Raw genomic sequence first — 25518 nt, forward strand, 5'->3', positions numbered from 1 at the left:
CAGTAACTTCTCGACCCTCTCCAAATAACTAATGAACTTATGTACATCATCCCTCAGTACTGAAATAACTTTGTTCTGCCAGTGCATACGCATTTTACCTTCCAAACCCATAACAATTTGCTCTGGCTCAATTTTGTTGTTCAAGTATGACAAATTTGTTATCAACTTTAACACGAACTTTTTCACACTTTCCCTTCTGGGATTAAACTTTTCCCCAGCCCAGAAGCTATTTAATAACTCCATGCGTTTTTGCTTACCCCAATATTCTTTCAAAATTGCCTCTTTAAATTTATCCAAAGTATCGTACTGTTCAGTAGCAATAACCCCCCCAAGTTCTGGCCGCTCCTAAGAATTTTGACGTAATAAAACCTATTTTTTGTCTCTCTGACCACAAACTATGTAATACACCTTCAAAATCATTCCAGAATTCATTTGGATGCACATTTCCTGTTGGATCAAAATGTAAAAACTGTCTGTTAGTGACATATGAAATTTCAGATGATTCTACCACAAAACTACACCCACTACTGTTAATTCCATGTTTGAGGGTAGTTTCAACTTGGCATAGTCTACTGTCATGCTCATCCAACCTACTTTCCACCTCTTCTACTTGGTTAATTAGCTGAAGAACATTTTTTTCAGACTCATCCACTTGTTCTGACACAGTTTTTACTTCATTCATACATTTGTCAGATTCAGAACTGATTTTACTGGGTAACACTTTGTGATCAGTTTCACATACAGATTCTAAAGCTGCTATTTTAACCTGTACTTTTTGTATACCTTCTTTAATTTCATCTACTCTTTGTTTGTTTCCAATAGCAACTCTTTTCAAAGCCTCTGTTAATTCACCTTTTACAATGCTAACAGATCTTTTGCAATTATTCTCAACTCGAGAAATTTTGTCATCTACTTTATTTTCTAATGACTTCAATTCATTTTCCCACATTTCTTTTAAAACAGCAGTCTGCTTTTCAAGTTTTTCATTAAACCCACTGCCAAGTTTACTAATAATTTTTTAAGTTTGTCCTTGTATAGAGCCCATTAAAGTGGCAAACGTTTCCTGCATACTTCCTAGTTCAATTTCTGGCATCACTGTCTCTTGTTTACCTTGTTCCACTGGCACTATACAAAAATTTGGTAGCCACATTTGATACATTTGATTCAGTAACATTCCCAACACTATCATCACACACCTGATCGTTACTGAGTTTATGCTTAATGTCACTTTTTGAATTAGTATTATCCCCACCAGTTACATTAACAGACATACTTGAAGCAGACTCAATTCCACTGTCCATAAATAACATAGAAATATCATCAAAAACATCCCCTTTTATTTTAACATCTACTCCTCCTCTTTGTTCAGGTGTGCTAGTGTGTGAAGCACTCACACTGAATAAAAGTTCTTCCTCCTTCCCCATATTCACAAAATCTTTATCACTTGCCATGTTTCTCAGTCTTTCAGCACACACACACAACAGATGTAACAAAGTTAACTTATCTTTTGTTGAATGCTGCAGCCTCGGTATGTTGAGACTGCGAGTCCGATCCCCTGCAGCTGCCGTAACAGTTTCCGGGCCCCCACTCATTGTGTAGGCTGGCCGCGGTGCCCCGCTGTACTGCTCACCATCACTGCTAAGATGCCATCTGCTGCTTCGCCGTGCTCCCATTGCTACTTCAGCCGTTGCGTATCATCTTCTTTCATGCAACTCCAGCAACTCGAAACGGGTTCTGTTCAAACTTCTGCAAGTACCAGTTCACTAAATTCTTTCACTAAAATTCACTGTTCAGTCCATCAAAATCTTTCTCTCGACCGCAGATACAAAAATACTACGGCTTTAGTGTTTCCTGGCACCAATGCACCACATGCGGCGGCGCGATTCTTTCCATCCCTTTACGACGAACCTGCACCTACCTGTGAACATTGTCTCAGCAGATCATCAGTAGGGAAACCAAGTGAAACCCACTGTCCTTCAATGTGAACCAGGCTGCAATTCAAGTCACTAATCTACGTTTCGGGAAAAACACGAAATGAAAGGTTGGAAATTTTGTCCTCAATATATTCTGAAACTTAGGTGAACAAGTATCACTGCCCAGCCCGTGCTAGTCTTAACACAGTCACTCACAATCCCTTTCACTCACGTTAGCAAGTTTATGGTGTTGCATTTCCCAAAAACATAATAGCTACAAAAATACTAATTGTTTTTGATTGAGAATGCTCACAAAATATTAAGTCTGTCGGTATCAAATGCAGTCACAGTTTTTAGCCACTGACCTGCTCAATACACCACGTGGAATATATGTCTTTTCCCATCACAAAATTCACTTAAAAGTTCCAAAATTTCTACACAAACATCGGAATAATTATGCCGTCACTTTCCAACGCTTTTGATGTATGAAACACTGCTAGATCCAGCTACTTATCATTTCCATCGGAACTACTACTGCACACGTCCGATCTGTTTCATGGCTAGGCTTCAACTCCTCTAGAACACTCTAAGTCTTCTCTACCAGCAGAGAAAGTTGCGTGAAGAATATTACTTTACCATTGGTCAGTTTACTCAACAGCCAATAGCAAAACAACATTCTCCCACGTCAGTCCGCACTTTTCATCCATAACCAATTGCAAAATAGTAAACCTCATGACTGCACTTTTTACCGACATAATTATCTAATATGCTGAAGTTTTGCTTATGCATAAAGTCATTTACTGTTGTTATTTATACCTGAATTAACTTTCCCCTTACCATAAACTTACTTTACAAATGTATTCTATAAAAATCCCCTTTTGGCCATATCCATACTTCTTCGAAATGCTCCCACACTATATCCTACTACATAACTCGTTAAACAATTATCTCCATATTAAACTTAAACCACACCCACGCATCATTCATACTGCTAAAACACATTTACAACTTTTTACATACGTAAAAAGACATATAACACTTTATGAAAATACTAGAACAGTTTATGAAAAACATTTAATTACTTTAGTGCATTCTAGTGGGCACAATTGAAACTAAAATCACAGTCTCCCCAATCCAATACTGTCTTCTATTGGCTGATACATAAACTACATTCACGTCCAGTCTTGTGTCACCATCTGTCACTATCCAGCTCTGAAACACATCTCCCACTTAACTGCCTCCAAGGCAGGATCGTTATACAGTGCTATGCCTCATATGGTGTACTCAATGACGAACCTGGGTGCACAAATGGCAAAACATCATTTTTATGGATGAATCCAGGTTCTGTTTACAGCATCATGATGGTCACATCTGTGTTTGGCGACATCATGGTGCACGCACATTGGAAGTGTGTATTCGTCATCACCATACTGGCGTATCACCTGGCGTGGTGGTATGGGGTGCCATCGGTTACACGTCTCGGTCACCTCTTGTTCGCATTGACAGCACTTTGAACAGTGGATGTTACATTTCAGATGTGTTACGACGTGTGGCTCTACCATTCATTCGATCCCTGTGAAACCATACATTTCAGCACGATAATGCATGACCACATGTTGCAGGTGCATGTACGGGCCTTTCTGGATACAGAAAATGCTCGACTGCTGCCCTGGCCAGCACGTTCCCCAGATCTCTCACCAATTGAAAACATCTGGTCAATGGTGGCCGAGCAACTGGCTCGTCACAATACGCCAGTCGCTACTCTTGATGAACTGTGGTTCGTGTTGAGCCTGCATGGGCAGCTGTACCTGTACACACCATCCAAGCTCTGTTTGACTCAATGCCCAGGCATATCAAGGGCATTACTACGGCCAGAGGTGGTTGTTCTGGGTACTGATTTCTCAGGATCTATGCACCAAAATTGCATGAAAATGTAATCACATGTCAGTTCTAGTATAATATATTTGTCCAATGAATACCCATTTATCATCTGCATTTCTTCTTGGTGTAGCAATTTTAATGGCCAGTAGTGTACCTTGGGTGTAGCAGGAGTGGGGGCTGACTGGATGGAACGATGAGCAGTTCTCCTAGAGACCATGCCAGTTTGATGCATCAGACAGATGTGGTTTGTGATGTGCCATTAATGAGCGCTTCAAACATGTTGTTACGTTGTGAGATGACTTAGTGTGAGCTCAAGTATGGAGGGCTGAGTGCTGGTCAGATGGTGTCCACACACACCATGACGTGAGTGCACAACACTCAGTCCTTGTGTATGGGGGGGAAGTGAGTGAGACTGAGGAGGGGACACGCGAATGTTAGTGATTAGCTGCTTAACATGCCTGATGAAAGGTGAGTCACAGATTCGATCCAGAGGGAGTGAAGGCTCGACTAACTGCTGAGAGTGTGAGGGATTCTCCATATAGTACTTCCATTAGAGACGCACAAGGTCTTCCTTCTACATGGCCCGAATGCCTAACAGTACCCATGGTAGGGTGTCAGCTCACTTGCTTCCACGGCACATCAGTGAAGCTTTAAGTGTTCAGTGCCAGCGTTCAACAGGCCCATTGCTCTAACTGTAGTATGTTATTGTCCTAAATCATTTCACCCCACACAGTTCACAAAGCTGCCAGAAGAGGGCGGACTCAAACTGGTTTGTGGTGACAGAAGCTGGGTAGCCAAACTGCAAGATCCACATTAATAAAAGGGCTTGGGCCACCGCATTGGCTGTGATAGTAGTGAAGGGAATTACCTTCACCCAGTAGGTAAACCTGTTGATGGTGGATATCATGTAATGAAAGGGGCCAGAGGGGGGTAGGGGTGCAATGCTATTGATGTGTATTTGTTGAAATCTTTGTTTTGCCATGTCGAACGTACCCATGGGGCTGTGCATGACATCCTGCTTTTGCATGCTGACAAGCCATGCATGCTTGTGCCCAGTTGCAACACTGTTTTGTCACCCTGGGCCAAACAAAATGTTCAGATACCAGACGTGTGGTGGTGCATATGCTAGGGTGTGCCAAGTCATGAATACTACTAAAAATTTCCTGGTGGAGAGGTGTGGGAATCACTGGACGTATGTACCCTGTTGAAATGTCGCACCATATGGGTGACAAGAACCCGGATCTGTCTGTAACTCAAGTTTGAGCCCTTTTTTAGTATCAGTGTGGAATGTGACAAGCTCAGTATCTGCAATATAGGGAGTTTGCTGAGGTCCTGTTGTGAAGATAATACTGACACACAAGATAAAAAATGGGCAATGGGATGGGACACTGGGTGGTGTTGTGAACACAGCTTCTGTCCTGCAGTAAAAAAGTCACAAGGCATTGGCGGCAGGTGTGTGGAGGTGGTGCAGATCTGAGGGCATGGCTGTGTGTGACAGCTGGGTGACCTGCTTACAAGTGCCCGTGAGCTTGGCTTGCACAGTGGCGATGTGTGAGCGGAGGGCTTCATTGTTGTCCCAAGGCTCATCATTGTGTGGTTTAAGATGCACATGGAGATTGACATTTCTTAGCCATTTTGCCAAAGAGGAATTGAAATAACACCAAGCAGAGTGGTGCATAACATCATCCATTGAGCTGCCTGAGGCCGGGGCGGCAGTGTACCAAACTATGGAAACTGCAGTGCGGGTGTGCCCACCTCTGTGACATGAGAGCCCCCCTGGGGTGGGTATGCAGGGGGGGGCAGGATGTTGTAAACCTGGTCTACGATCTTCAGTCTCATCCAGAAGGGCAAAAGTTAGATGGAGAAGGTGAATTTGAACTTCTGGAGGAAGTTGGAGCAACCAGATGGTCCAAAGCGTAGCATCTGGCATATGATGTGTGTCAATTGTAGTGCAGAAATGATGCCAGAGCTGTGATATGATCTGGAACCCAGTGACTCAGGACTGATGTTGAGGTGAATAGCTTCCTCTGTAGATCTGGATAGGTGCTTGAGGATGGTGTGCTGGAGGCATGCATATTTGCCTGTTGCAGGAGGCAAAATCACAATATCACAGATCAGATCTGGTTCATCATGGAGTGACACAGTAAGCAAATGAATTTAGAGTTGTCAGCAATGCCGTGTAGCTGCAGGACATGGTCAACCAAGGCAAACCATGTGCATTGGTGGTCCTTGCAAAGGAGCAGTAGTTTAGGCCAACAGATAGGAAAATCTTGGCGTAACAATTTCTCAAAAACTGCTGCTCCCTGTCCGTAGCTCTGCAGCGTAACTGGCTCGGTTGCAGTAATGGTGTACCAGTTCATGGAACTGTCATTGGCACACAGCATGGTAGATGCGGCTGGCTCAACCATGTTCAAGAAATCAACGAGTCGGGTGTTCAAGGGAGTAACGCCAACAGGTGGACCAGTGTGGAAGAGTCAACCATAGTTGACTGATGTGTGGAAAATGACAGAGTACAGTTTCCAGTCCCCTCCCCTACAGATGAATTAAAGTTTTTGAAATCATATAATGTTTGTGGAAGACACATGGCAGGAACAGCGAGGTGTGCCATTGGAAACACTTGTAAAGTGGACACTGGTAGTGTGGGGGTAGGGGGAGGAAGGGGGGCTGGTGCAAAATCTGGAGTTCTGGGATAAACATGAAATTTCCTGTCCTGAGTGTCCAGCTCGATTTGCAATGCCACTGACCTGGGTGGAAAGTTCACTCTGGCACTTGGAAAATTTGTAAACGTAGCCTCTGGTGTACACTGTGTCAGCCATTGTTGAGCACTTGGTACACCTTTAAAGTTCGCATTCGACATAAAACATTCGCATGCAAAGTTTTGTGCACAAAAAATAATCTGTTGGTAAGGTATGCTGCAACACGATGGCTGGTTCATGTAGGATAACAAAAAGTTATTGTTCGTATCTGGTGCCTGCACACATGGCTGTAGAAATGTAGAAGCACTGTCCTGCTGAGTACAGATAGTCAGTGTGTTTAGAATCTGTGTCGAACTATTGTTAACACAAGGTGGTTAGTTGGGAAACAATGCCAGGGCATCAATTGGAAAACCTAGTCAGCTCGTGGCCAATTATTATTACTTCTAAAACAGTATTACATACTCATGAAGTAATATGACACAGAGTGCTATGTCAGAGCTCATAAGCAACAGTTATTTAAGTTCTTGCCTTCTTTTTAAGAAAATTTGCAATTAAATAACTGTACAATTCCTTCACAGTTCAGTCAACTACCATTGTTGTTCAGAGAACTAAATCAGTTTCTGGTCTAGTCAAGTATGTTTTCTGTAAAAATTATGTATGATTTAAGGAGCACCTCTTAACATTATATCCTACAGACCACGTACAAGGTCAGTAGTTGAGCAGTAACGACTGCTATTCAAGTCTCACAATTAATAAACTCTTGGATATCAGCTCAGAATTAACTAATGATTCCAATTTCTCGCTGTCACTTTTCAACTGAAAACAATGGAAGAGTGCAAATGGAAAACCATTCTCACATTTGTCAGAAGAATAAAAAAACAATGTATATGTTCTTATACATACGTATCATATTTGTATCCAAAATATTGAGAATGTATTCTAATACTACAGAATTACACTGCCCATCTCATGATTGTGAATCATAATGAGACAAATTAGAAAACAAATAATTTATTAACAATGTTCTAAGTACCATGCAGTAGTGAATCATGGGCCTAAACTCTGGGGAGGCCAAAAAATGTATTGGAAAATCCCCTTTACTTTCCTTTTAAATACACATACCTAACATTCATAATGACCAAACCCACTAATATAATTACCACTAAGATGATAGAGACAACTACCACTGCTACTACTACTACTACTACTACTACTACTAAGCTAATAATAATAATAATAATAATAATAACAATAATAAACCCCGTGCCCGTGTGGAGTTGATAGTCTCCCATCGAGTGCCTCCCCAGGTGGCGGATAGGGGAATGCTCTCCAGATATGGAGGGTACCGGGGAAATAAAATACCCGGGGTGGACCAAAACTATCAACCGAAATCCACTAACGTCTGCCTGGTATCCAGCAGTTAGGGGTCAGCGTCTGTTCGCCTAGATGGTGCGGCTGCAGCAACCTTCTTGATCTCAACAATCAAGTCGTATTCCTCGTGATCTTTCCTTGGAAGGACCACCACCAAGTTAGTTTTCAACTTGAAAACCAAACATGATGATAACACAAGGAATGAATCCACTACCCCGGGCACCAGTCGCAAGGCTGGCTTTACCTGGTCATCGGATTCCGGGGGACCAGGAGCATCATGTTACGCTTAAGGTTGAGAACCAGATGACGTCCAAATTATTACACACAAAACAAAGACACTTCATCGGAACACTTAATACTAATACTCTTTTCAAACTGGGCAAGATCAAACAACTTACAGACTTGCTGCAAAAATTCCAGATCAAAATCCTTGTAATCCAGGAAACACGATTTACGGACGAAAACCATTTTGATACAGACAACTACGGGATCTACAAAGGAAAACCAGCAGTTAAAACTAATGAGAAAGCACTCAAACAAATCTATCAGCGACTCTGTCATTGACTTCCAGTCTGCCTCAGAACGTATATCAACGCTCTCCGTCAAATCGGCCAACAAAGCATATACCTTGATCAACACACATGCACCCACAAATAACTATAACAAGAAGAACCGCCAGAAAGTGGATGATTTCTGGAATGACCTTGAAGAGACGACAAACAAAATTGCCAAACACCATTTAATAATCTTGTTAGGTGACTTTAACGCACAATTAGGTAAAGAGAAAAAATACAGGAAAATCACCGGAATCCATACAGCTCACAAGAGAACTAACAAGAATGGGGAAAGATTGATAAGCTTTTGTGAAAATTTCGGCCTCATAATTATGTCAACACAATTCAAAAAACCCAACAAGAAACTGTATACTTGGAAGTCGCTCAACACAATGTTGGGTGAATTCCAGATAGACCATGTGGCCATCTCCAAGAGTAACACAGCAGAAATTCTGAATGTGAAAACGAGAAGAGGATTTTTTGACTCAGACCACCATCTTCTACAGATAAAGACCAAGTTACAACCCAATAGAAAAAAGCCAAAACTAAACAAAGTGCTGAGACCAGACCCCGAATACATAAAACTCAACAAGGAAAACATCTTACAGGAAATTAGTCAGACAAACACCACAAACTGGACAGAACTTGTGGACGTCCTCAAATCCACGATGAAATTGGATCAACCCCCGAGAAGGAGAAAACACAGGTGGTGGAATATAATATGTGACCAAGCAATAGAAGAAAGGACCAATGCCTGGAAAAACTTCAATAGTCACAAAACATCAGAAAAATGGCAACAATTTCTAGTAATCCAAAAACAAACATCGAAAACTATTCAGAGGGAAAAAAGAAATTATGACAAATGGTGACTGGATGAGATAGAACAAGACTTGAAGAAGAACAACACCAGGAATTTTTATACGACGTTTAAAGAACATATTGCAGGATACCAACCACCCAATCTTTGCTTCAAGAAACCGGATGGTTCACTATAAAGTAACATGAAGAATAACTGCCAAATCCTCGCAGACTATTTCAACAAACTTCTCAACTGCGAAAGACCTACAGAGGATATTCACTACGAGACGTCTACACCAAATCCTGACGCTAAACTGCCAACCATCAACGAAATAGTAGAAATTATCAAGACACTGAAAAACAATAGAGCCCCCGGAGAAGATGGAATTATTGCAGAACTATGGAAACTAAATGATGAAAGATTAACAGGAAAAATTCACAAAATCATATTAAACATTTGGGAAACAGAACAGATCCCTTCTGAATGGAAATGCGCACTCATCCATCCACTCCACAAAAAAGGGGACAAAACTGAACCAAATAATTACAGGGGTATCTCACTCATACCAGTCACATATAAAATCCTATCAAAAGTTCTCATGAATAGATTAGAAGAACAAGCTGACCCACAAATAGGAGAATACCAGGCTGGTTTTCGCAAGGGACGATCATGCATAGAGCAGATCTGGAATCGGAAAATGATTCTCCAGATGAGAAACACCCGAAACACAGTGGTTACTTTTGTAGATTTTAAAAAGGCCTACGACTCAATAGACAGAGTAGGGCTGTGCAAGATGCTGGAAGAATTCAGCATTGACAGAAAGACAATAGCAATCATTCAGGAAACATTAACTGACACAGTCTCCAAGGTTAAATTTTTGGGGGATATCTCGGAACCATTTGAAATCCAAACTGGAGTGCAACAGGGTGACGGACTTTCACCATTACTCGTTAATATCATTCTTGAAAAAATTATCAGGACATGGGAGAAAGAAGTCAAAGGAATCCAAATTGGCATTAGAAAAGATAATAGATTCAATTTGAAGTATTTAGCTTTTGCAGATGACCTTGCAATCCTCACAAATAATAGAAAAGAAGCCACTAACACCATAGAGAAGTTACACAAAATTGCACAAAGAACTGGCCTCCAAATCTCATATGAGAAAACCCAGTACATAGAAAGAGTGCCAAAAGACAAATTGCCTATTGTGACAACCCATGGGAAAATCGTACAAGTACCACATTTTAAGTACCTGAGAGAAATCATCCAGCCATCAGGGATCAACCTAAAGGCCAATGAGGAAAGAATAAAAAAAACTACAGAAAGCATATAAACTCACGTGGAACTATTATAACAAAAAGTCCATATCCATTAACGCAAAATTGAGGTACTACAACACTGTCGTACTTCCGGAGCCACTGTATGCATCTGAAACAACACAAATAGGTGGGCAAACTAAAATCAAAGAAATAGAGAAACAAGAAAGGAAAATTCTCAGGAAAATTTTTGGCCCGATACAAGAGCAAGGAATCTGGATGAAGAGACCAACATCAGAATTATACAAATACACAGCCAAGATTATGGATACAATAAGGAAAAGAAGAATGCAGATCTACGGACATATCCATAGGATGAATGAAAACAGAATTTCAAAGCGAACTCTTAAAGTCATCAAATCAGGCAGGGGAAAAACAAAATGGATAACAAAAGTTGAAGACGACCTCAGACAAGCACACATAACAGTAAATGATGCAGAAAATAGAACTGAATTCAGGAACATCATCAAAAAACATAAATTTGACACCACAACACAGAAGAGACCAGGATGCAAATGAACAGCGGAGCGAAAGAAACAACACAGTGAACACATGAAGAAAATTTGGGCTCAGAAAAAACATAAACAATCATCATAAAGGAATTCAAGTTCAAACGCTCTCTTAAATGGGAATAATCGAAAATAATAATAATAAACCCCGTGGAGGCCCGGGAAAAGAATAGGCCTCCGGTATGTTCTGCCAGTCATAAAAGGCGACAAAAAGAACAAACCACTAATAGGGCTAACCCCCCTTTTAGTATGATTACTTGGTTCAGGGCAGAACTATAGAAGCCTCAGACAAGCGCCGTCATGGTTGGGGATGACGCTTGAACCCTATGCCCGCCCACAATGGTAACAACACTGCTAGCCAACTGGAAAATGATTTAAATCCAAATAGAGGTGTTTTGCAGGATATGCTTCCTGCAACCACCCTAGAAGGAAAACAAAGACAGTGGATGAAATGGTCAGATGAAGTTAATCGACACCTCATGTTCTGTTATTACCAAGCAACAAACCTAGGAACCAACACAACTGGATACAGATCACAAGTATACACAACATTTATTACCAGATACCCAGAATTAAAATTTTTAACAGAACAACGACTAGCTGATCAGATCCATGTAATAATAAAAAATAACAGGATACCCCAGTCAGAATTATAAAACATCAAACAACAAGTACAACAAATACTGGAACAAAATAATGTGCAATCCGAAGAAGAAGAAAATCCAGTAATGGACTCAAACATCCCAGAGAAAACAAACAAAGACCAACATGCACCAATTAAACAATCAGAGGAAAACGAAATCTTAAGACAGCCTCCAGAACAAGCACAAATAGAACACGAAGTGACACACATGTTAGATATAGAAGAGAAATTTCAGCTGACATATATAGAATACAAAGACACAAATACAGACATTAGACCATTCTTGCATAGACCGCCAAATAACCCACAAGTCGAAACAACAATAAAAACTATCAACACAATCATACACAACAAAATAAATGAAAACACAACTATGGAAGAGTTACAACTACTGGTTTATATAGGAGCACTCACTACACTAAATATACACACTAGGCAGAAATCAGAACCAACCAACACACAGAAGAAACCCACAAAACCAGCATGGCAACACAGGCTACAGATCAGAATAGAAAAACTGAGAAAAGACATCGGATAGCTAACACAATTTATAAGAAATGCAATGTCAGGAAAAAAAAAAAAAAAAAAAAAAAAAAAAAACGAAAAAGGTTAGGTAAAATCTCACAACAAGAAGAATAGAGCAATTAGATGAAAAGAAGCAGAAATTACAAGCATTGGCCAAACGACTTAGAAGATACAAAAAAAGTGAAAATAGAAGGAAACAAAACCAAACATTCAACACAAACCAAAAGAAATTTTACCAGACAATAGATAACACACACATTAAAATAGACAATCCATCAAACATAACAGACATGGAACACTTCTGGAGCAACATATGGTCAAACCCGGTACAACATAAAAGGCATGCACGGTGGATACAAGTAGAAACAGACACATACAAGATGATACCGCGGATGCCTGAAGTGATAATTTTGCAACATGAAGTCACCCAAGCAATTAATTCTATTCACAATTGGAAAGCCCCTGGAAAAGATAAAATACCAAATTATTGGCTAAAGAAGTTCACCTCAACACATTCACATCTAACTAAATTATTTAACTGTTACGTTGCAGACCCATACACATTCCCTGATACACTTACACATGGAATAACTTATCTGAAACCTAAAGATCAAGCAGACACAGCAAACCCAGCTAAATATCACCCCATAACATGCCTACCAACAATATACAAAATATTAATCATTACACAGAAATTAATAACACATACAACACAGAACAAAATTATAAATGAAGAACAAAAAGGCTGTTGCAAAGGAGCACGAGGATGTAAAGAGCAACTGATAATAGATGCAGAAGTGATATATCAAGCTAAAACTAAACAAATGTTGCTACACTACGCATAGATTGATTACCAAAAAGCTTTTGATAGTGTACCCCACTCATGGTTACTACAAATATTGGAAATATACAAAGTAGATCCTAAATTGATACAGTTCCTAAACATAGAAATGAAAAATTGGAAAACCACACTTAATACACAAACAAATTCAAATAATATCACATTACAACCAACACAGATTAAGCGTGGAATATACAAGGAGACTCATTAAGACCTTTCTGGTTCTGCCTTGCTCTGAACCCACTATCCAACATGCTAAATAGTACAAATTATGGATACAATATTACTGGAACATACCAACACAAAATCACACATTTGCTATACATGGATGATCTAAAACTACTGGCAGCAACAAATCAACAACTCAACCAATTACTGAAGATAACAGAAGTATTCAGAAATGATATAAATATGGCTTTTGGAACAGACAAATGTAAGAAAAATAGCATAGTCAAGGGAAAACACACTAAACAAGAAGATTACATATTGGATAACCACAGTGACTGCATAGAAGTGATGGAAAAAACAGATGCCTATAAATATCTAGGATACAGACATAAAATAGGAATAGATAATACAAACATTAAAGAAGAACTAAAAGAAAAATATAGACAGAGACTAACAAAAATACTGAAAACAGAATTGACAGCAAGAAACAAGACAAAAGCTATAAATACTTATGCTGTACCAATATTGACCTAATCATTTGGAGTAGTGAAATGGAGTAACACAGACCTAGAAGCACTCAATACACTTACATGATCACAATGCCACAAATATAGAATACATCACATACATTCAGCAACTGAAAGATTCACATTAAGCAGAAAGGAAGGAGGAAGGGGATTTATCGACATAAAAAAACCTACATTATGGACAGGTAGACAATTTAAGAAAATTCTTTCTAGAACGAGCAGAAACTAGCAAAATACACAAAGTAATCACTCATATAAATACATCGGCTACACCACTGCAATTTCATAACCATTTCTACAACCCTTTAGATCACATAACATCAACAGATGCGAAGAAAGTAAATTGGAAAAAGAAAACACTACATGGCAAGCACCCGTATCATCTAACACAGCCACACATCAATCAAGACGCATCCAACACATGGCTAAGAAAAAGCAATATATACAGTGAGATGGAAGGATTCATGATTGCAATACAGGATCAAACAATAAACACCAGATATTACAGCAAGCATATTATTAAAGATCCCAATACCACAACAGATAAATGCAGACTTTGCAAACAACAAATAGAAACAGTAGATCACATCACAAGCGGATGTACAATACTAGCAAATACAGAATACCCCAGAAGACATGACAATGTAGCAAAAATAATACATCAACAGCTTGCCTTACAACATAAACTTATAAAACAACACGTTCCCACATACAAGTATGCACCACAAAATGTACTGGAGAATGGTGAATACAAATTATACTGGAAAAGAACCATTATAACAGATAAAACAACACCACATAACCTGACATCATACTCACCAATAAAAAGAAGAAATTAACACAACTAATCGAAATATCCATACCCAATATAACAAATATACAAAAGAAAACAGGAGAAAAAATTGAAAAATACATCCAACTGGCTGAGGAAGTCAAGGACATGTGGCATCAGGATAAAGTTGACATTATACCAATTATACTATCAACTACAGGAGTCATACCACACAATATCCACCAGTACATCAATGCAATACAGCTACATCCAAACTTATATATACAACTACAGAAATCCGTAATTATTGATACATGTTCAATCACCCGAAAGTTCCTAAATGCAATATAACATATACCGTACAGCTAAAAGGAAGTCACGCTTGATCAAGGTCTGCATCACTTTCCATTTTTGACCAGACATAACGTCTGAGAAGAGAAAGAAAGAAAGAATAATAATAATAATAAATGGTAAATTCTACTAAGTGGTAAATTCTACTGTTGAGCATTGTTACTTGTAAAACTAGTTAACTTGATGGTCCTTCTTCCTGAATCTATCGATGACATCATCATACCATGTGTCTCATGTTTCAGGAATAGTAGCAATTAGACAAAATAGTCTGAAACCTTCTTGAAGAATTTCATCTGTTTTGTTCTCAGTTATTCTTTTGATTATGTCTCCCAAACTGACAGTGTAAATTGTTTATTTATGCTGGGAAGAAAATACAGTCTCCAGTTCTACATGCAAGTGCAGGTAATTGAAGAACACACCATACATCTATAATAATGAGTCCACACCATCTACAGGGAAAAGCTGAGTGTAATTAGTGAATTGAGTAATATCATCCAATTTAGTGGAGAGTGGTTTATCACAATCTGAAAATCTTGTTCCGAGATGTGTTACAATATTATCCAATACCTGATTGCATTTTGCAGTCAATGGATTGCCAATCCATTCATTCATCATTTCATCTTTATTCCTGGAAGCTTCAGGCTGACTGTTTCATGAACTTCAAAAAGTTGATCAATTTACCAGTTCTGAAGTTTTTTGTGTGAGCTATGCATTCTGTGACAATCATTCCAAAAATGTGTATTTCTTTTAAGAATGTTGAAAAGCAGTTCAGTCTTTAAAAATATGCTATGAAAAACAGAGAGAGGAAAAACAAAGACAGTCTAGGTTGCTATTTTTGAAACCACTGGCCTCTCTTGTAGTCATTGCAATGGAGTCTGGACTGTCAGTTATTTTATTTGAAACTTCAGTTAGCTCCAGGTGTTTTTAGAAAATGGCAGATATTATCATCACACTGCAGTTCCATCTCATTTCACTGTTGGAAGTAATGCATTTCCATTTACCAACAGTAATGTCCAGAATTGCTGTGCATTTGTATGATGACTGGAAGAAAGCAGGAATACCTTGAAGCACAGAGAAAAAAATCCTTAAAGGTTAAGTACAATACCAGCTTTGCTGAGTACTAAATTCAAACAATATAAAAAGAGCAATGTAAAAAGTACTAGAGGCCATATCACGGACTATAACATCTAGGCACTTTAATGCCACAACAGGATCACCTTTGTAGGTTTGGGCCAGCAGTTTGGTCTTCATATCATAATTCTGAAACATGCCACTCAGCACAGTGAAAAAAGCAGTTCTAGCTTGAGTACATCATGAAAACTGTGATAATGTTCTTGGATGTCACCATTGCAGTTCACCAGCCTCACAATAGAGCATTGTGCCTTGTCCAAAATGTTGCTTCATCCACAATGCAAGCACAAAATGAGGTTCTATCCAAACTTGAATGTATATATTCACAAATTGATTCATTTATACATTCAATCAGTTTGCTCTGTATAGTTTTTGAAAATCCCAGAAATAGCACATTTTCTTCCAGTGTGGTTTCATATCTTCATTTATGTCTAACACAAGTTTATAAACACCTCTGAAATCCCTGGGACTCAGGGAATCTTCTCTGAAAGCCAGAGGGAGAGGATTTTAATTTGCTCACTGTGTGACAAGCTCGCCCATATTTTGTGTAAGTGGCCAGCCAATAACAATTTCCTGTGACATTCTTGTTGTTATGTTCCCCCTTTCCTTAGGTTTTACTTTCTTATGTAGCATTTTCCTTCTTTTCCTGCTTTCTTTGAGTGTGTGCTTTAGTTTTCTTAGGTCTGTCCACATTCGTTCCTTTTAATGTGTGTCAGGGCGCTGATGACCTCGATGTTGAGCGCCCATAAGCCCCAACACACCACCACCACCACAGCTCCTGCCTACACAAAAGATATGTGAAAGCAATTAAAATTTTCATGATCTCTCTGTTAGCTTTCACTTCATTGTTGTGTCTGATTTCTATTGATTTGTGATGTTCATTTAGTTGCTTGGAAATATAAACTTTTCTAGATAGTTCTTTAAACGGAATAAAACTATTTAGATGATCTTTAGAAGTAGCATGCCATGCTAAATCTATAGATAAATTCTTCAGATCGTCGAAACCCTCAGCAGACCATACAGTTTTTCATGTGCTTTAGAGTAAACATGGCCAGTAGACTAATTTTCCTTTTGTAGGGCTAGGACATAATCAACTGTACTGCTCATACCATGGGGTTAGAATGCATGTGCTTTGAACTTATTTTCTGAAAAGGTGTAAAGCCAGTGTTGGACATCCTTTCTTCAAAATTTCATGTTGTTCAGTGTCACATCTCCTTGAAAATAAAAGCTCCTGCAAGAAAGTAATGACATCCTCACTCAAAATCATTACATCAGTCCTTGTGCAAGGTCAGGCTTCATCCATATTCACTGCACATGGGACAACTAACTCAAGGCAAACCTAGAGAGGTGGCACCATGGTAACTCGCCTCCCGTGGCCCAGAGGCACATGGCATCACAGCTAAGGTGACCTGTATCTCCTCTCCTGTTTCCAGCAGTAATATAAAGGTTACCATGGCAATGAAGCAATTACAGACTGCCAGGCTTGTGTCTGGCCTCCTTGCCATGAATTTTGCACCTCCGTCTGATTTAGGATAGGGGGCTCTCTAGTGCTGGTTAATGTCTTTCACACTTGGTGACAAAATTGCTTAAAGATCTATTGTAAAAAATAATATTATTACTACTAGACCTACTACAGAAAATGTAGTTGGTCCAGCCTCCATTGCCTCCTCTCATCAACGACCACTGGTGCCATTCAAGGAAGCTGACAATTGCCAATAAGTAAGCTTGATATTGAAGCACTATATTTTATTTGTGATAATGCAAGAACAGAAAAACAGTAATAATATTTTGATTAGTAGAACTGTCTTAAACCATCTCTCATTCATTTTAAATATTTACTGGAGAATAACAAAATTGAATTCAAGAAAAAAAATTGCTCGATGTTGACTTCTGTTTCTTACATAGTTCCATTCTTGCTCAGTGCTGACTTCTGTTTCTTAAACAATTCCATTCTTGAGATCAGATTTTCTAAAGTTTGCTGTCAGGCTGCGTGTGCTATTGAGGAAGAAATGGCAACATACTCAACAGGTCTTTCTGTTTTACAATTGATAAGCATGGCTCACCTTTCAGATGATGTATAGTGTTGCATACATCAGCCAAGATCTTTCCTATTTTGAATACACTGACTTTTCCCTTCTTCTGTTTCATGACAAGAATTTTTAATAGCTATTTGAATATGAGACACTTGATCATGCTGCATTTGGAAGACTTACACGCCTGTATCCCAACAATGTTTTACCACCATCTTTAAAATAAAGAAGTCAGTTTTATGCATTGGAATTACAAGGAAGGAGTTCATAGCTTTTACTGCCACAACAATCTTGTGAAATCTTGTAGAAAAAAGGTCTTGCTTAACTTTCTTCACCTCTCTATAACTGCAAAGTCTCTATCACAGCTCAAAAAATTGTGCCCACTGCCAGAACGTGTGTGTTGTTTCTTAAAACCATCCCGAGCCTAATGGAGGAGACCTTGACACATGGTATTTGTAACTCTAGACTGAAGCACTGCTTGACACGAAGTCCACCATCTGTTAATGAATGTTTGAAACATTTTCTCCAAGATTTGACATGTAGATCATGAATAGAGATAAGCAACAGAGTACTGAGAACACAACAACAATGAAAATCCCATTTGTGAAGGAACATCACCTAATATATTTTCCATTTACACTCTTCAGTTGCTCTCCCATGAAGCAGCTTTAACAATGTCTCCATTTATAATTACTATATGAACTAAAAATTAATACTGACTGTCCTTCAAGTCTCTCTCATGGCCCCTGTCCTCCTCCCTCTGTAACTTTTTAACTGAATAACTGATGTATGAATTGTAGATTTGTGACATTTATTTACATTCCTTTTCTTTCTTTTGTGTTATATAAAGTTCACTATATGTGGGTTCAGAGCCTCTTAAAGGTATTGCTGCCTTGTTCCTTGTTGAAGGCTGTTTGTTAGGTGGCCATCCAAACTGGAACAAGTCAGAGGCTGTGAGACTGACTAAGAAAGATTCTCTGGCCCTCAACGTTGAGGTTTACGTGACAGTCTGGCAATATTACACATGTAAAAATGGTTTTATTGTTAAACCTGAATAGACAGTTGATTCAGGGATTCCTGGCCACCTTAACAGTTTAACATACAATATTATTTTATGAAACTTCATTTGTCTATTACAAAGTTTTTATTCTGCTGTTCTAACACAAACATTAGTTTTATTTTTAGCTTATATTTTAAAATTTTCTTCTTATCTAATTTTTGTTTTCAGATAGATCCTGCTGGTTTTGGTAAAGCTATGGTCACTATTTGTGAGATGGTATGTGATGTTTTCAGACAGGAACCACGGTTGTTGGAACTAACCTCTCCTGTCTTCGTGCTGGGTAACATTTTAATCTCTCTGTAGTAGACATGTAGTCAACTTAATAGATTGTACATGTGATTCAAGTAGGACAACAATGACTGTGTACAATACTTCATTCAGTCAGCAACTATGTTGTATAGATCTGCATACACATACTTCTCAGATCACTGTATAATGCACATCTCTAGTGAAGCTCCACATTAAAAGTAACACTGTTCTATTCTATTTATCCATTTATTTTCTTTTTTCCATTTTATTTTGACTGAAATGTATTTCAAATAGTTTTTTCTTCTGTTGTTCAATATCTTCCCTTGTAGTAAAGTGTATTTTCCATGTCAGATTATATATTTCTAACTACTTTACAATCCTTCGTGACATCTTTTCTGTATCAGCATCACCTTACATATATAATAACTTTTCAGGTTATTCTGACAACATTCCTCCATCTTTTTTATTTTATTTTTTCCCCCTATCACACATGCTTACATATATAAACTTGCTATTTATATAGTAATTACAGTGGTCTAGTAAGATTTATTTTTCCTGATATTGCCTGATGCTCTTCTACCTCATCTACTCTCTGTCTTTCTCCCTCTCTCATGCGCACACACTCACACACACACACACACAAACACACACACACACACACACACACACACACACACACACACACACACACACACACACACACACACAGTTTTCAATGTTCAGCTTTAATGATTTGTAATGTGTTCCCTTCACATTTATTTACTATTTGCCTTAATTATTCTCCATTATGGTACAATTTAACAGTCATATATGACATATACTCTGCTTTTGTAACTCACTCTCTATAGCTAATATCTTTTCGGTGTTTCTCATCGGCCAGCCGTGGTGGCCGAGGGGTTCTAGGCGCTTCAGTCCAGAACCATGCGGCTGCTACGATTGCAGGTTCGAATCCTGCCTCGAGCATGGATGTGTGTGATGTCTTTAGGTTAGTTAGGTTTAAGTAGTTCTAAGTTCTAGGGGACTGATGACCTCAGATGTTAAGTCCCATAGTGCTCAGAGCCATTTGAACCATTTGTTTCTCATCAGTACTGTACCCTTTTTGATGATCATTGTCTGATGATGAACTTGTAATTTGACAACCATTTATCTAAATAAATTAATGCTGAATAGCATCCATGTTTTTTTAATTTTCATTCATAAAAATAAATACTGGTATGGTAAGAAGAAACTAAAATGTGTCTACACTACATGCAAAAAAACTAGATAATATTTCATTTCTGTTAAGAGTTTCAATGCAAATTCTTCCTTGACATAGCACCAGTAAATAATAATAATTTATTAATTGTAATTGAAGTTAGTGATCCCATGATCAGTTTCACAAGATGTGACTCCACGTCACTGGTACATGAAGTGTTGACATTCCTACATAAACCAGCCATTACACTGTACATGCCTTAGCAGACATTGTAAGTTGTGATGTTGGAATATGTGTGAATCAGGGAATGGACATCTTTGCTTGATTTCTGAGAGGGATATAAAACCCCTACTTGAAAAGGTGTTGAAAGTGAATCACTTGTCAAGGAGATGAATGACAGTTAAAGAAAAAAAATCATTGAAATGCAACCAATTTGTTGAAACACCACTTATTTACATCTGAGTGGCACACACAAAACCAAATGAAAAACTGCTGTTTCTTCAGTTTCTCACAGAGTTTAAATATTATCTAACAATTTTTAAACAATATTTTAAATGTTTTCTATGAACTGTGATCAACCAACATAAAACAGCTATCATGAAGTGTAGACAAATTACCAACATTACGAAAAGGATAGCTTGCTACTTACTGTAAAGTAGACACATTTAGTTGTAAAGTAGACACATTTAGTTGTGAACAGTCACATATAAGCTTTCAACCAAAGACTTCTTCAGAAAAAAAAGAAGCCACAAGCACACCTCCCACACACACACACACACGTCCACTACCTCTGGCCACTCTGGCCAGACTGGAACAGAAACAAGGTGAATGGAGGCAACTATCTGGAGCAGCGCTGAGAAGAGGCAGGGATAGCAGTGAACAGGTGAGGGAAGAGGAATTATAGTTGCCTGTTGGGGCAAACAGGGGCTAGATAGTGACAGGACAAGTCTGACAAGTACAGTGTCAGTAGGCTGTGGGGAACCTATCTATTGTTAGCCACTCGCCTCCTACCTCTATCACATACAATTCACTTAGTTTTTCACTGCCATTAATTTGTGCATGATATTTTGACAGTAATATCTGACTTGTGTATTAGGGTATCTTCCACCATTAAGCTCTCAGGTTTTCAAATCTCATCCAGTGCAGTTCCCAGTAATCAGTCTTTTCATCTTACCCCATCTGGTAAGTATCCGCTGACCTGGGGTTCTGGGCAACCTTTTTCTAAACGTCCTGGTCCTTTCCCTTCACCCCTCTTCCTTCCTTTTCAACCCGTCTGCCAGAAGAAGGAGCCAGTGGCTCTGTAAGCTTGCATATGTATGTTCCGTCACTGCATGGTGAGTAATTTTTTTATCTATCCAGTTACATTATATTTTAAAAAAATGATTATTTTTGTTGATATATGTGCATGTGTTGTATCAAAATCTGCATTAAGATCTCCATCTATTACAACATCATAATGCAACCATCTAATTCATCTAACACATCTAACAGCATGTTCAGTTTTTCTAAAAATATACTCATAATACCATAGGTGATCTAGTTCCAATTACAAAGCAACTGAGTGACTCATTAATATAGATTGCCCCACCACATTTTCTACAGTAACTACTTTCTGTGCCATATTTATCAAACTTGACAGCTAAAAATAAACTCTCAATACCCCAATGTTCACTCAAACAAAAAATATCTAATTTATTATCTATTCCAAAATTATTTACTAAAATTTCTTTATCTTTTGGTCCCTGATTATTCAGGTAGCAAATTTTGAGATCAAAACTGTTATTCCTTTTAGACTGCACATTTTGGCAAGGCTGTGTAAAATCGTGTTTCTTCTTTTTACTTCACTGTTTGTTTTTCTGCATTATATTCCATTTCATCACATGTTTTGTCAACATGATTTTTCCATCTAATAGTAGATGCTGGTACTGAGTGTGCACTGTCGTAGTGTTGGTCAATAGACTTTTCCAGGCAGTTTCCTGCTGTACTGAAAGTTTTGTTTCACATTTTTTGGGACTGTTCGCATTTAGAAAATTGTATTTAGTCATTAATGGAACTTGAAAAACATTCATATTTAACACAGGGCAAGAGATTTCTCAGGCATAATATATACACTCTATTGCTTACAGCTTTGCATCTCTGTGAAAATATCCACATACTGGATCAAACTTTCAGCATTTTAGCTTTATTTAACTTGTTTTCCAGTTCTTTTCATGTAGATGGTGTGCTATGACAGAGATGTCACATGGAAATAGAACAAGAGTTTCGTGATAGCACACTTGAAGACTTTGGTGTTCAAATCTGACAGGATACAGTTGCAACAACTACATACAGAACTCATGTCACATACTTTGCAAGACACACTGTAGATCGTAAGGATTGGCAGCAGTGATGGAGAGCATGGAGCAAAACTGTAGCACCTGAGCTTTCTTTCAAATTTACATTTTACTCAGTGTACTGAAACTCACTGCGCTCATAAGCTTGTAATGTCAACTGGGAAAGTAAACTCATTTTTTCACATATTTCTCTCACCAAGCCTAAAATAACACTTAAATAGTTGTGAGCATATGAAATGTGGCTCATAAGAAAAGTGTTAAACAATAAGAGCAGTGGTAACAAAGTATGTCTGCATTTATCCTTAAGGTTTAACCACTTAGCTGCTGTGATTTTTTGGTTTAATTCAACATGCCTGTGATTTTTTAAGAACTGATGAAATTCATTACCAGAAATTATAGTATAAAATTGTGTTGTATATTTAATTTCCTTCATTTAAACAGATTTTATATAAAATATTGGAGAGGACTCCAAATTTTAATCATATATGCCAATTACTTGTGTTTTTGCTGATAATTTTAGTGCTTTTAACATTTTCCTCAAATTTGTGTCAATGTAAAATAAGGGTTTCACTGTATTAGCATCTGTAAGTATTGTTCTCATTTTTGACTTATTTCTTATCCATGCAATTCTGTAGTATACTGGGTCAATGGAACACAAATTAATAAATAAATAGATAAATAGAAATGAAATTTCTGTAAAATCCTGTTAGGCTGAAAAATTTGCAGTGGAACAGGAAAATTTGCAGTGGAATCAATTTTATCTTTAATCTGGCAAGATCCACTTTTCAGGATTTTCTCTGTTAAGGATATCAGAAAAACAGACCTAGAGTGATGGACTTTAATGTCAGTTTCACCTTTCATTATTTGTAGAACAAGCCACACCCCTGCACTTTGAGATGGTCTGCTGCTTCCAAGTACTGTATGACCTGCTGCCTCCACACTTATCTGGTGCATTGCCTGCCCAAGCCAAACAACAGGAAGACAATCATAAGTCCATTGACACACTCTTGCTGTGTTCCTCTTTGGTTGATGAATTCTTGGTAATTCACCAACACTATGCCAAAAAAACACGTTGATTCCACAACCTAATAATAACACATTCATTGCCCTCGCCATGGTGTGCGAGCAGGTCACAGCCTCATCACACAACCACCCTGATGATGAATGTGGAGTGTACGTGGCATCTCAGTCTCACTGACCATTCACACTTACACAATGTCCTACCATACCCACTCCCGGCTACACCCAACATCTACACTGTCACCAATCCGACATACAATGAAACACACATAATGGTACATTGTGGCTCTCCTCACCACCTGGCTACCCTACTGCTGGCATCTTCAGGCATGTGTCCTCTGGCTGTTCAGCACACTGTCACAACATCTCTTCTGCATGACCCACTGGAACATACCTCTATCTCTATCACCATCTGCTGACAATCTTCACGTGATTTCATTGACCCTACTGATTACACTTACCAGGTTTCACATTTGATTACCGCACACCAACCAAGAGTTGACGATGCCACATTCAGGGCACATCAAAGCGATAGAACATAACATGATGTCATTTTGAATATTGACAATTGCACTATTCACCTCCAGCTGTCACCATAAACTTCGGTGCCTCTTCCTGACATGCATCCAGTATGATAATGCAAGACTTTAAAACAGCTTCTCCACCTATTCTGACTTCAGCCATGACCCAAAATACATTGGTACCCAGCATTCCTGACCCCTCTCAGCCTCCAGCCCATCACAGACTATCATTGCACAGCCCACACCCATCAAAGTTCACACTGGAAAATAAATTAACAAGTCACGCCAAGCCCACTGCCCACTCAACATACGCTCTTACTTTTACCAGATTAAAGCCTGTCTGGTGCATGTGGTCACCACATGCCACCAACATCCTCAACACTGATGCACTGCCCCCATCTCTGGTTGCACCACTGGCATCCTGTTCACACACCAAATGTTTCCCTTCAGGCCAGCCACAACATGGCTGGTCAGGCAAACTTGCCACACATGACGTCCAACACCAAACGACCACCATATTGCCTTGTTCAACTTCATGCCATTTATTCGTTTCCTCCCTTGTGCTCTACAGTGGCAGAGAGTTGGGAGGGAGGGGGCCTCTGTGGTGGCTGACAACCACAACAACATCACTGACCAGCAAGAGTAACTTATTTGACCCTCTCTGACTGTTCAGAAAGCACTGTGCTCTGTCCATGTGCTAATGTCTTATCTAACTGTCTTCAACAGAAGTGTGTTACTCTACATATGGATCATGTATTTGATATTCAACACCCACTGTAGTGTTAATTCTGGGATGACTTTAATGATCTATCTTCAGTTTGCGTATGTCGTATTTTCACATGCTGTCGCGGGACAGACATTCTACCATTATTTAGCGTGGCATTTGATGGACATTATCATCAAATTATGGCGAGCATTCACTTAAACAGTTAATTTGAACAGTTATAGTTGCATCAGCGCATTAGACTCTGAACTGCTCTGTTAGTTGGATTGTGTGGATTCTTTTTGGCCTGTGACTTTCAAAATATAGTGAACATTTTAGAGAGAATCGTTTTTGATTATGGATCCCAGACAATCTCCTAATTCCTCAGAGCTATAAGCTGTAGCTCTAAG

The 25518-nt window shown here is 38.7% G+C and overlaps 1 protein-coding gene across 1 annotated transcript in view; it reads left to right on the forward strand.

Moving 5' to 3' along the window:
* The first annotated feature begins 4248 nt into the window (after positions 1-4248).
* LOC124594840 (serine/threonine-protein phosphatase SIT4-like) overlaps positions 4249-25518 on the forward strand; it is a 55568-nt gene continuing 34298 nt past the window's right edge. The window contains exons 1-3 of the mRNA XM_047133295.1: positions 4249-4262; positions 18878-19022; positions 19256-19367. Of these exons, the coding sequence (XP_046989251.1) occupies positions 4249-4262; positions 18878-19022; positions 19256-19367 (271 nt within the window). The remainder of the gene's footprint in view (positions 4263-18877; positions 19023-19255; positions 19368-25518) is intronic.

This window comes from Schistocerca americana, chromosome 1, assembly GCF_021461395.2.
Source record: "Schistocerca americana isolate TAMUIC-IGC-003095 chromosome 1, iqSchAmer2.1, whole genome shotgun sequence".
Taxonomy (NCBI): domain Eukaryota; kingdom Metazoa; phylum Arthropoda; class Insecta; order Orthoptera; family Acrididae; genus Schistocerca; species Schistocerca americana.